This window comes from Rhinopithecus roxellana, chromosome 12 (genome assembly GCF_007565055.1).
Source record: "Rhinopithecus roxellana isolate Shanxi Qingling chromosome 12, ASM756505v1, whole genome shotgun sequence".
Lineage (NCBI taxonomy): Eukaryota > Metazoa > Chordata > Mammalia > Primates > Cercopithecidae > Rhinopithecus > Rhinopithecus roxellana.
The window spans coordinates 41725913-41739484 of record NC_044560.1 but is presented as its reverse complement, the minus strand read 5'-3'; the positions used below and the strand labels follow the sequence as shown (position 1 = coordinate 41739484).

Here is a 13572-nt window from a genome sequence, read left to right as displayed (position 1 = left end):
GAAGCAGAGGAACCTAAACCAGTTTACCTCCTCACCCTTAAATGTTCCAAAAGACCCCAAAAGCCTTTTCTTAACTTAAATGCATTTAATTCAATCTGTTTTTCTTCAAGTAGTAACAGTCAAGATTGAAAAATTCTTTCCTTACTCAGTTTTCTCTTTTAGTTATTGGAATTACAAAATTATTGCTTTTTACCATTTTCACATAAGCTCTATGGGATTAAATTTTAAGTAAGTTTCTGTTATTTAATTTTGGAATTTATTACTTACAAGATTATTTTTATGTGAAATGCATTTCTGAATTCCAAACAAATGGATTACAAATAAACTTTCAAAATGCAACTTGTTTCTAAGTTGAATTTTGCCTTTATACTGTTTGAGTTAATGAGAAAGTAAAATAACAATGTAATAATATAATTTAAAATGTTTAATACCTTATAGGATTTGCTACCAAAAATTTTTAGATTAAAGATATTCTTTTATTTAACAATTCAGAAAAAAGTTAAAGTTTGCAAAAACATTATATAGTAATGAAGTTCCAACATCTACTAACAGCAATAAAAAACTATTCAAAGTTTTACAAAGCCTTTTTAATTGCATAAATTGTTAACGTAATACTATTGATGATGATTTGCTGAAATGCTGATACACAATTAACTCCACGTTCATTAAATTAATGATAATTTGTCTTATTTGATATTCAATTATAGAAAAAGAGTATTGATGTTATTTGGCTTCCAACAGCGCATTTCCAGAGTCAGACTATGCTGTTCTTGGTCCTGAATCAGAGTTTAGTATAGGAAGGCTGATGATTGAGCAATCTAATTCAGATAATAGAAAGTCATGAACTAGATCCTCTTGGTGATACTTATTTCCTAATTTTGTCCTATTATTTACTACAAATGTTGATGGTTCTTGAACAGACGACTGCTGACTTGTAATTCCAATGTGTATGCTTTGCTTTCTTATGTGATCAATTCGAACATTACTATTTGGATAAGAATTTCTTTTATAATTTTGGAACTTGGATATTTGCTTCTTGTTACTCCAATATTGTTGCATACATGATATTTTATGAGGCATTTAAAATTTCACTTCACAAGTTTAATAAATTATCCAGTGGTGTTACATTATTTAGTTTATATACATATTTAAAAGGCTTTGAGTAACATTTGACAGGTGAGGCACTGGATGTGGGTATGCTCATTGGTTTTTCTATAGAAAGCATTCTTTCAAATTTTCCAGTTTGGGCACTCATTTCATGAATAACAGCTTTATCAAGGTAACCCACAAATTGTTCTGTTAGGCTAGAAAAATGCTGTGAGAAATTATAGAGTGTATTCCAAGATCTGTTTTCTGGTGTCTGCTTATTAGTTTTCCTCTTTAGTTTATCATCGACAGTTGTGTGGCCTACTTTAAAAGACAACGGGATCTGTATATCTTTTCTCTGTGCTGTAGGCATTGTTTTCTTGGGTTTGAAAAGAGAAATAGATTGATCTCCAATTATAGATTTGAGGATTTCACAATTTCTTTCTAAAACAAAATTTGTTCTTTTATGTGGGTAAATGTTTTCATTTTCCAATGGATGAGAAGAAAATCTATTTTTTGTCAAAAGTAACATTCGTACATATTCTGAGTCATGGAAAATTATGGGATTTGTGTCCTTTTGTTCCTGTGGATTAAAGAAAAGAGTAATTAGTCGTAAGTTCATTGAGTCAAGAAAGCTCCATATATTTTAAAACATGTAAATAAAACTGTAAAATATTCTAAAAATGACTACATACAAATATTTAATATGAACAGTAGCATTATTCAAATACATGAAAATACTGTATTGTATATAACATACATCCTTCTTATCTTAATATTCTATAGAGATGTTAGTCATGAAACTTGAACTTTTGACCTTAAATGTTTTTTGAAATAAATTGGAATACGAAAAAATAAATATATTTGTTAAATATCTGAGGTAGTGCCCTTGAGAAATAGGGTAGTTGTTCTGGCATTTCTTAGGTTTCCATGTTCTAGAAATTAAAAAGCATACCAAAAAATGGATTGAGTCAAAGTGCAGAAGAGACATAACTGATTACAGGCCAAAATTACAAATCTGGATATTCTAGTAAATAATTCAAAAAATTAAAAATTATCTCTACAACTGTTATTATTGTACCCTAATACTTAGCACCTAACACCTGACACCTAAAAAGTGCTCAATATATATTTGTGGAATAAAATAGCCAAAGTAATAGACTGACTCAAGAATAGATCATTTTTATCACAGTAATAGCCAAGTCTGCTATCATTACTGAAAAGATGACAAAGATCTAGTTTTGCAATCCACTGGTGATGCCAATATTACCTATTTAGCCATTGTAATGGATGTTTGTAATGTTTTTGGTCTGTCCAGCGCCTTAGGACATTTTCTGCTTGATAAGTCTATGTACCCTTAGGTAGAGGCAAGAACCATGTTTGTCAGCTTCTTTGCGGTTAGGACATAGGCATTTGCTCTAGGCTCTGTCATTCAGATACACCTATGAAGTCTTCAGTTTAGAGAAAGCAAGCACTGTGAAAAAGTATTGGGAAAACTATTCTAGTGAGGGTGGTAGGAGTTATATCTAGCTTTGAACAACAGCAGTAGCAAATATCTTAGAGTATTCCCTGCTCAGCATCGGAGTTATAAACTGTTATCTGTGACAATAGCATGGGCCTCAGTGGAGCAGTCTGGGGCTATATAATTAGGTGATTCCTGGCTAGACAGCCTTCGAGCCAGACTGCCCCTCTAGAGAGCATGAGTTACTAAATAGCCTTTAATAAATGCACTTTCTGGTTGAAAAAGCCAAAACAGATTGTTGGAAAAATGGACACATGGTCATGGTCCCATCATTTTAGAACTGGGATCTTGTTATATTGTACAGGCTGGATTCAAATGCGTGGGTTCAAGCAATTCCCCTGCCTCAGACTCCAGAGTAGCAGGGATTACAGGTGCACACCACTGCATTCTGCTAGATTGCTACAGTCATTTAAAAAAAATCCTTTTTATTTTATAGTTCTATTATAATCAAGCAAATTTGATAAAGCCTTCTTCATAAAGAAAAACACTGAATTTTCAGCTAGTGTAAAGGAATGCGTGGTTTGGGGGTTATGCAAAGTGCATTAAGAACTTAAGTGCTGGCCAGGCGCGGTGGCTCAAGCCTGTAATCCCAGCACTTTGGGAGGCCGAGACGGGCGGATCACGAGGTCAGGAGATCGAGACCATCCTGGCTAACATGGTGAAACCCTGTCTCTACTAAAAATACAAAAAAACTAGCCGGGCGAGGTGGCGGGTGCCTGTAGTCCCAGCTACTTGGGAGGCTGAGGCAGGAGAATAGCGGGAACCCGGGAGGTGGAGCTTGCAGTGAGCTGAGATCCCGCCACTGCACTCCAGCCTGGGCGACAGAGCGAGACTCTGTCTCAAAAAAAAAAAAGAACTTAAGTGCTGTTATCACTTTGGAATATGAAACCAAGAGGTAAGAAGGATTTATCAAAGATTCTGGTCACTAAAATATATGGGTGATTTCCGTAAGTTGTATGACTATATGACTATGCATATTTACTTAACGATAGATGATATGCTTATTACCATGTGAGAAGTTACTGTCTTTGTTGGACTAACGCTGATTATCTTGGCATGTGGATTTTTCAGTTCATCCTCAAAGCACAACGGGAGCAAGCTTTTCTTTCTTACTGACTGATACTTACTTAATCGATAATTTCTGACCGATTTGTTTTCTTTTATATTAAAATCATTCATCTGTGGAGATTTTTTTCTGAAAATAAACACAGTTCAGGGCAATGTTCATAGGGCTGATTGCAGCTTGTTAGTTCTTGTCTGCCTCCTTTTATCCCTGGAAGTCACTGCCAACTTCTGCACCAACCTCTCTCCCACAGACTTTCAAACTGACAAGATCATCCCTTCCTGCCTGGTTTGTGGGAGAAAACAGCAAGAGTAGGAGTGGAAGCAAGAGAGTCATATATATACCTCTTTGGATTTTGAGTGGGGACGAGTTGTATTATTACGTAGGTTGAGGAGAACACCAAAGGTAGAGAGGTATTTGCGACATCCTATGTTGAGATTCTGAAAGAAGCTTCGCAGAGCGCAGCTTCATGCCAACACAGGGTGGCCCCAGATTTGTTAAGAGGATAGAGTAGTGTGGTCAGGCAGAGACAGGATATAGTTGTTGTTGTTGTTGTTTGAAACGGAGTCTCGATCTGTCGTCCAGCCTGGAGTGCAGTGGCTCGATCTCGGCTCACTGCAAGCTCTGCCTCCTGGGTTCACGCCATTCTCCTGCCTCAGCCTCCCGAGTAGCTGGGACTACAGGAGCCCACTACCAGGCCCGGCTAATTTTTTTGTATTTTTAGTAGAGATGGGGTTTCACCATGTTAGCCAGGATGGTCTTGATCTCCTGACCTCGTGATCCGCCCACCTCAGCCTCCCAAAGTGGTGGGATTACAGGCATGAGCCACTGCGCCCGGCCAGGATATAGTTTTTAAACTGAGTTAAACCTAAAGTGGTTGTTCATTATTGATTCAAACAAAGTTTGAAACACACTGGATTAATGATTTTTTCATTACATAAAGTTTGAAGGGTTCATGAGAAAAATGAGAACTTTATCCAAAGAAAAGCTACTTTTTCACATCCATATTGTAGTGTAAGTAAATGTGTGCATTTACTAAAAAAAAAAAAAAAAAAAAAAAAAAATTGTATTCCCTGTATTCATTTTTCCATGCCTTTCTCTCCGTTTGACAATACTCAAGGTCTGGATGTGATATCTAGTGGCTAAGCAGTCTTGGACCATTCGTTCGATTGTACTGTGGAACTAAATGATAACAATAAGGCAGAATAAATTTATTCTGGTCAATTATAAAATGTATCCTACTAGAAACATCATTAAACAGAACAAAATACTAAGTATTTTGAAATAAATTACCTTTTATTTCTATCACCTTCTAAGTGACCAACAGAATCCAATGGTTTCCTAGGTTTTTTTTCAATTTGACCTGAAATTTTAAAAGATTTTCATAAAAGACACACAGATATTCTGACATTTAGGAAAATATCTTGCAGAAAATATTTTACAATTTAAAATAACATATGGAAAGCACCTAGTATAGTGCCTGGTCTGTAGTAGCTACTCAGTAAATATTTCTTGAATGAACTAGATAGAACTGGAAAAGACTGAGATCAAAGCTCCAGTATTTGGCTAAAACAGATCAAACATAAAAGTGGTCTTGGAGATTTTTTGTGGAAGAAAGGCATCCCTACATTTTCAAATCTCTCTGTTATGTGGAGTCATTATTAACCAGTAGGAAGCTTCAGACGGTTATCACTTGGTAGGGAGGGAAGACAGCTTGCAGATATCAAACAGATCTTGCCATGTGGCATGAAGTAAGCATCCAAGGTTGATCTCTTCCAAACATGTCTGGTGGCCACTCCAGCATTTTTCTACACACACATGCTATTAGCAACAGTTTCAGCTTTTTCCTCGTCCTCAAGTAGTTTGTATTCTAGTGCAGTACTTTCCAGTCTTTCCCATTTAATTGCAAGCATACTAATTTATATTATTTGTACAGTATACTGGAATAAATGCTTGAGTCTAGGTAGGCTACCATAGAGTCAACTGAGCAGCCTTGATGGCCAAGGAATCAGTATTTCAGCACACCTATAACCCCCTCCAAGCACAACAGTTTACCACAGTACTATTTGGGAAGCTCTGTTCTAGAGGGAGGAAATAGTCAATAAACAAGTAAACCAGCTGGGTATGGTGGTGTGCCCTTGTAATCCCAGCTATTCAGGAGGCTGAAGTGGGAGGACTGCTTGAGGCCAGGAGTTTGAGGCCAGCTGGGGCAGTATAGTAAGACCCCCATCTCAAAAAACAAAAACAAACACACACAAAAAAAAACCCGACAACAACAAAAACAAGTAAACCAACCAACAAATAAATATATAATATAATTTCGAATACTTTGGAAGTATTTGAAGCATTCAAGTATTATGGAAGAATATAAACATAGTACTTCACCTAGAGTGGCTATAGACGTCCTCTTTTAAGAAGGGATATTTGAGCTGAAATCTGAGTAAAGAGAAAGAGGCAGAGGAAACAGCAAGTGTGGAGGTCTCAGCGTGAAGTCAGTGTGGAATGCTGAAAGAACAAAGAGGCCAGTGTTGCTTGGGTGCGGTGAATTAGGAGGAGAACAGAGTAAGATGGGTTGAAACGCGTAGCAGGGCAAAGTCATCTAGGGTCACATAAGCCATGGTGAAGAGTTAAGATATTATTCTGGTTACAACAGAGATCCTTAGGAGGGTTTTCAACAGAACAATAATGTAGTTTCATTTATACTTTAGAAAGATCACTCTGCTCGCTCAGAGATGGATGGTCTGTGGGGAGAAGGGAGAATGTGGGTGGCAAGAGTAGCAATGGAGTAACCAGTTAGGAGGCTGTTGCTATTATCTAGATAAACATGTTGGTGGACTCGATAAGGACTGTAGCAGTGTAAGTGGTGAGAAATGGTTGGCTTCAGTTTCTACTTAGAGGGAGATCCAACTTTTTCCCATTTGCAGGAATGGGATAGATAGGAGAAAAACAGGCCCACTGACTGAAACAAGGTGCTGGGTTAAGGATCCCTGACTTGTGAAAGGAGAGTAAAAATCAGTCCTTTCCATTGCCAATTGGCTAACCTGGAACTAAGTCAAACCACACCAGAGATGGATGACTGAATCTGCCATATCCCCAATTATCACCCTGGCAGAGGAATCCCATTCACAACTCTAAAATCTAGTCTGGCCTGAGGGCCATGAGGTCTGAGTAATGGCAACTGCAAAACTTCTGGAAAGGAAAGAGTGACATATAGTGAGTGGTGAATAAGAGAGAGAGAACCTTCTGAAATTCTAAAACATATGAAAAATATTGCCAGGTGCAGTGACTCACACCTATAATCCCAGCACTTTGAGAGGCTGAGGTGGGTGGATCACTTGAGGTCAGGAGTTCGAGACCAGCCTGGCCAACATGGTGAAACCCCACCTCTACTAAAAGTACAAAAATCAGCTGGGCATGGTCGCGAACGCCTGTAGTCCCAGCTACTTGGGAGGCTGAGGCAGGAGTCGCTTGAACCCAGGAGTTGGAGGTGGCAGTGAGCAGAGATCATGCCACTGCACTCCAGGCTGGGTGACAAGGTGAGACTCAGTTTCAAAAAAAAAATTATAATAATAAAACATATGAAAAATACAAACCTAAGAAAAGCAGCAAACAAAATCTACAAGAGGGTCAGCAATACAATTAAATAGAAGAATCTAAAAATAAACTGAAAACCCTTGCCGTCTTAAGATACATACCTCAATTTTAAGATGTATAGTAGCAAGTGTCATACTTAAATTAACAGCGTCAATTGATGACATCTTAGATTTGATAAAATATGTTTAGAAATTTCAAAGGTATAAATAAAATTACATTAGAGAATAAGCTATTATTCGATAAAAACAGACTAAGGTAAAAATAAAAACACGTCAATATTTTAAAAACTGGAAATCTTGGAAGTAAGAAATAAAAATCTAGATTACATGGGCAAAGGGAAAATTAATGAATTGAAAGAAAATGTTGAGGAATTCACCAAGAATGCATAGAAAGATAAATAAAAAACCTGAAAGAACAGTTCAAAATCATGAAAAACCCACTGCAAGTCTTGGACATTTATCCAATAGCTTTGGAAGAAGAAAACAGCAGAAATGGTAAAGAATCTATATTTGAAGAGATAATAACCAATAATTCTAGCTGACAGACGTGTATTTCAAGGATTGAAGATGACAGACAGAATACATCTATATCCAGACACTTTGTACTAAAAATGCGAATCATAAAGAATAAAGAGAAAAGTCCTAAAACTACCAGAAAGTTAAAAACAGTTTTTCTATAGAAGAATGACAATTGGACTATGAACAGAATTCTAATCTATGAATGATTCAAGAAGATAATAAAGTTATCTGTAAAGTGCTGAGAAAAAATAATTTACAGTGTAGAAATTTACATAAACTCAACTGTCATTCCAGAGTGACAGCAAAATAAAGGCACTTCAGATATATAAGGATCCAAAGAGTTAACAGCCAACAGGTCACCATTGAAAGAATGACTAACACATGCTCTTCAGGAAAAACGTAATAGAACACAGATGGGGCTGAGTGTGGTGGCCCACACCTGTAATCCCAGCACTCTGGGAGGCTGAGGCAGGTGGATCACCTGAGGACAGGAGTTTGAGAGCAGCCTGACCAGTATGGTGAAACCCCATCTCTACCAAAAATACAAAAATAGCCGGGCGTGGTGGTGCACACCTATAATCCCAGCTACTTGGGAGCTTGCAGTGAGCCAGGGTTGCACCATTGCACTCCAGCCTAGGCAACAAGAGTGAAACTCTGTCTCAAAAAAAATAAATAAATAAACCACAAATAGTAGGATACAGGAGTCAATGATGAGCACAGAATTTGATAAACTGCTATGTATTTAATCAGCATTGTCTTTAAAAACTAATCGTATTTTGTATTTTAAATGAAATATTGTTAATATTTGCTGCACTTGTATAAGCTTTTTGCAGTTATTTTAATCTACCGTATTTTTGGTGTTTTAGACTTCTGTCATGTCAGCCTTTTGTTTTTTTCTTTAACTTTGCTTTACTGAGGTATAATTTACACACAATAAAATACACGTATTTTAATGTAATGAACAGTTTGATAAACATTGATAAATATATGCACTCATGTAAGTAAAATCAAGATATAGAGTATTTCCATTATTCTCCGATAGTTTCCCCCCTCCCCCTTTTAGTCAATTCATTTGATTTGTTCTGTTCTTTCCTTCAAACTCACTGTTTATCTCAGCGTTGGATACCTGTTTTCTTCCCTCAATATACTATCTTGTCTAATGTGGTCATATTTTTGTCCCCTTACACTGCACACTGTATATATTCCTAAACCCGCTTTTCGGATTTCAATTCGGTTTACTTCAATGTTTATTTTACTCTTTGAGGCTTTTAACATAATTTTAAGTTACCTATTAGCATTACTTATTTCTCTAAAAATGTTTTTTAATTCTGGTAGCATCATTTCGTCCTTGATGATTATGTTTTACATTTCCAAATCTTACTTCATAGAATTCTGATTTTCTTTAACTCCTTCAGCATATAGAACAATTATTGTTTAAGTTTATTCCTGGTTCATGGGGTACAAATTCTGCCAAAATGTGACCATCAGCTATTTTTTAAATTATGACCTCTCTTCGCTATGGAATTTTTCCATAGGTCCCATGCTTTGTTCTTATTTTTCTTTCTGCTCAACTTTGAATCAGATCACTTAAATGTGGGCTTATTTATTTGTCCAAAAATAATAGATGTAAATTTTTTTATGTTTTCCCTGTTTACTTGGGCACTGTTAAACTCTCCCCTTAGAAATTGACATGTAAATCCAGATGTTGTTACCTTTTCTTATGAGTTCAGGCACTCAGCTACCTGAGTAGGCTGCTAAGGAAGCTGTAGCCCTGGAAGATGGTGGAGAAGATTGTTTCTGGGCACTGTATATTTTGTGAAACCTTTTCATGACCCCAGGGTGGTGGTGGTGGTGGGTACTCCGTTTATGTGTGAGGTGTCACTTGGGTTTCATTTTTTTCTCTCTCTCATGGGGTAAGCAAGTTAGTTTGGTAGTTGAGGGAGGAACTTAGTCAAGTAAGGGCCTCATGGCTCACAGGCTATTTGATGGAATTGTGTTTTTCTTTGCAGTTATCGTTGGTCACAATCTAAAAATCGTTCCTAGAAAACTGTATTTTGTCTCTTCTGTTATCAACCCTCCTTTCAAGTCCCTGCTCCTTCAAGTTAGGAGGTTTTTACCGTAGCTCTGAGTACATCTAAAGCAAAACGAGGAAGCCAGAGAAAAAAGTGACAAGTTATGATCATTATATTTCTCTCCAAATATTGCTTGCACAGGCTTTGAATGCCGCTGACTTACAATGAGGAAAGGAATCCCAAGGGGAGAATTTCACATCTTTCTCGGACCTATCATTGATAACAAACTCCATTTCTTTAAGTTTAATGTAAGAGAGAGAGAGAGAGAGAGTGTGTGTGTGTGTGTGTGTGTCTGTGTGTCTCTCTGTGTGTGTGTGTGTGTGTAGTGGAGTCGGTGGTTATAATAGGGGATTTTTTTCAGAATATTCTCTATTGGCTCTTTCAATGGTTATTCCTTTCTCCTAAGAAATGGAATTGTGCGCTGACTTCTGGAAGATTCTTTCAAACTGCTTCGTATTGTAATATGTGACAGATTTTCTTTGAGTTAGGGATAAAATGTCCCAGTTTCAATTTAATAAATTTTTCTTCTCTATTTTCTTTTTGTGTTATTCATTCTGGCCAGGATGAACTTGTGTTTATGTTGACAACTTTCCCAGAAGTCTTACTTTGGGACTTTGATAAAAAGTATAAAATGCTTCCTTAGAGAGACTTAAGAACTTTTCTAAAGAGAGATTGCTTTGCTGAACTAATAGAACATCCTGTCACTGCTTTCAGGGAACACTTCAGAGAAGATGTGGCATCTGAATGGAACCTTCAAGGATAATGTAGTAAACGGAGGTTGCCTACTTCACAGTCATTTTTTACCCTTCTTTACTAACAGCACGCCAGTCTTATCTCCTTCCAAGGAACCATGTCCTTCAAAGAAGGCTGGTATCTTTCCCGGCTCAATGGAGTAAATCTTAGGTAATCTAAGCTGTGTTTTTCAAAATGTGAGCTACAAACCATTCATGTCTTGTGAAATCAATTTAGTGTATCCTGAATAGCATTTTAAAAAATTAAGTAGAATAGACTATAACAGAATGTATCATCTGGATCCTTAGTAATTACTTTACAAAATACAGAAATACTACAATCAAATTCAACTGACAGAGAGAAAGAGAGATAATTAGGACTCTAGGAAGCTGAATTTTCTGCTCCGTGTGTGTGTGTGTGTGTGTGTGTGTGTGTAATATAAAAAGTATTTCCTACTGTGGCCACGTTAAAAGTTGGAAAAAGTGATCTAAGCCAATGATGATTGGTTTAGATGTGGATGCATGAGGCTCTTTGAGCCAAAGAAACATAAGGGGGAGTTGGCTTTGGGAAAACATTTTTTTCATTCTTACCAAGGCATAAAAAGCATTTCTAGTCACACAAGCTATATTGAATAGTTGTCATCATACTGTACAGCAAGGATAGGAGGACAAGCTACCTGCTAAGACCATTGAGGAAAGAGAGGAACTGGACATTTTTTCCACCACTGTATTCCTCTATTCAATCTCAGCAGCCACAATCAGATGGACAGAAAGCACAAGAATATTTTTTTTCTTGCATCTGTGGTGGAAACCTTAACAGCAGACAGTAACTACTCCAGGTCTGTCAAATAGATGCATGGAACTGCATATCTAATCACATTATAAAGCCCCTGAATGAGCCAACCCTGCAAATGCCTTTCTGATGGACTTCTTGTTTTTTTAGATAATAAATATCTTTACTGTTTAAGCTACAGGCAGTTGGATTTTCTTTTATTTGAGGCTAAAATCTCTTAACTATGAAAGTCGAACAGGAATCCATCAGGTGAAAACATATGTTTGAAGCATAGGCAACAGACAATGAATCAAATCACACAGTAATTTGGTTAACTAAGTAAAACAGCCTATTAAATATGACTAGAATCAGTGTGGTGCGGATAGGTTTACGAGAAAGAAAAGAAGGCTGGAGAAAGATCGTTATTGTAGTGTGATCAAAGACTAATATTCCTTGGTTAAAGATTTTCTTAATGCTTATACCCTAAGTTTAGATGCAGGTAACTTTCAATTATTTCAATGTAAACATGCAATTTCTATACCTGTAAATAAAGTAGAGTCTTTTTCCTTTTTATGAGCATTAGACTGAATGTTGAATATAGGAGAAAAGTCTGTAGAACCCAGTGATCTTCTACATGCTTGTCTATGCTGTGAATGTAGAACATTCAGAGGCCTTGCATTTTCCATCTAAACATCAGGAAAAATGGAAAATTATCTTAGAAATGATTTCTTTCTGTGTATATTAATAAATAATTTGTGTTTGAGTATTCACATTTGCAATATTGAATTATGATAACTAACGGCTGTCTGGTTCTTTAAATATTTTCAAATGTGATTTAATTCTCAGAAGAACCTACTATGAGATGAGCGTTATCAATAAGAAAACAAACCTTCAGAAGTTAAAAGATCTGCTTATGCTCACACTTTTTACTAATTTTTTTTTTCTTTGTCTATGAAACTTAACCTTTATATTCACATAAAATTTATCTCTCCAAGTTCAGGGGAAGTCTGAAGTTCAAATACTGAGAAATAAAGCCTTCTCTGTTTTAACAAACGATTACTCTCTCTAACATAGAGTAGGTACAGCAGATCAGTTCTGAGTAGAGAAGAAACTGAAAAACAATGATCCGGCTTTTCCTAGACTAGAGGATCAGATTGGGTCCATATATTTTTTATTAAAATGCACATATCTAGGCATTCAAAATATACATATGCACGTGTTAATATAAACGGAATACTTTGTGGTTCTCTGTTAACAAACTAAACAAATAACTGTTTAGAGCCCATTTTTTTTCACACTAGGCACAGAATATATTTCGTTCTGGGTAATATGAAATAAAAATAAGGTATATGACAAAAGTCTAGGCCACAAAGACCTCACATTTTTATGGTATAGGATTTGCATACACAAAACACTAGTAAATAAAATAGAGTAATATCACTAAAAAGCAAACCAATCAATACAATCAATAAATGGGGAAGAGTTTAAAAAGGGAGGGATATCCATAAAGACTAAAATAGACAGGAAAGATTTCATAGAGGGAGAAGAAAATGCTAAGATTTAAAAGATGAGGGTATTTCAGGCGAGGTCAACAGCATAAGCCTGGAATGTTCATAAGACAGGCAGAAAAACAGTATAGTTATAGCAGGAAGGCATTTATTATTTATTGGGATTAAAAGATAAGTTCAAATAGGTAAGAAGATGAGTTGTGAGGGGGATAGACCACAGATGTCTTGAAAGACAAACAAAGCAACTTTATCCTAAAGAAAAATTACCAACATTGTCATGAGGAATTGGAAATTGGAGCCCATCAATAATTCTCAAAAGGAATGTAAGGGAGTTTCAAATAACTACCTTTAAAACATAGTTTAAAAGAGTAACCAGCCCCAGATAGATTTACAGATAAGTTGTTTTAAGCTTTCATAGAAAAAATTGTTCTCATGTAATATAATATCAATTAAATTAAAAAGTAAACAACTTTTCATTTCTTTTTATAAGCTGGCATAGTCTTAAAAGCCAAAGTCTGGAAAAATAAAGAAGCCTACAAGCTAATCTTACCTATGACTTCAGGATTTTTCACAAATTTAAAATAAAATACCGATCAACACTATACTAGTACAAGTTTACAACAGCCAAATAAAACCTTCAAGAAATTAAAGGTTTCTATATGTTATTATAACTCACTACCCCTAGGTCAAAAGGATTAAAATGATG

General features: G+C 36.1%; 1 protein-coding gene and 1 pseudogene across 2 annotated transcripts in view; both read right to left on the bottom strand.

The window, feature by feature from the left end:
• Positions 1 to 234: 234 nt before the first annotated feature.
• Positions 235 to 13572, bottom strand: part of C12H1orf141 (chromosome 12 C1orf141 homolog) — a 54709-nt gene continuing 41371 nt past the window's right edge. The window contains exons 7-9 of one of the 2 annotated variants that reach the window (XM_010357081.2): positions 11900 to 12044; positions 4965 to 5034; positions 235 to 1669 (exon numbers count right to left, since the gene is read on the bottom strand). In XM_010357081.2, the coding sequence (XP_010355383.1) occupies positions 1645 to 1669; positions 4965 to 5034; positions 11900 to 12044 (240 nt within the window). In that variant the 3' untranslated portion in view covers positions 235 to 1644. Of the gene's footprint in view, positions 1670 to 3616; positions 3804 to 4964; positions 5035 to 11899; positions 12045 to 13572 lie in introns of both variants that reach the window. The other variant, XM_030913311.1, reaches the window with a different exon arrangement.
• LOC115892556 lies at positions 11310 to 11444 on the bottom strand (annotated as a pseudogene).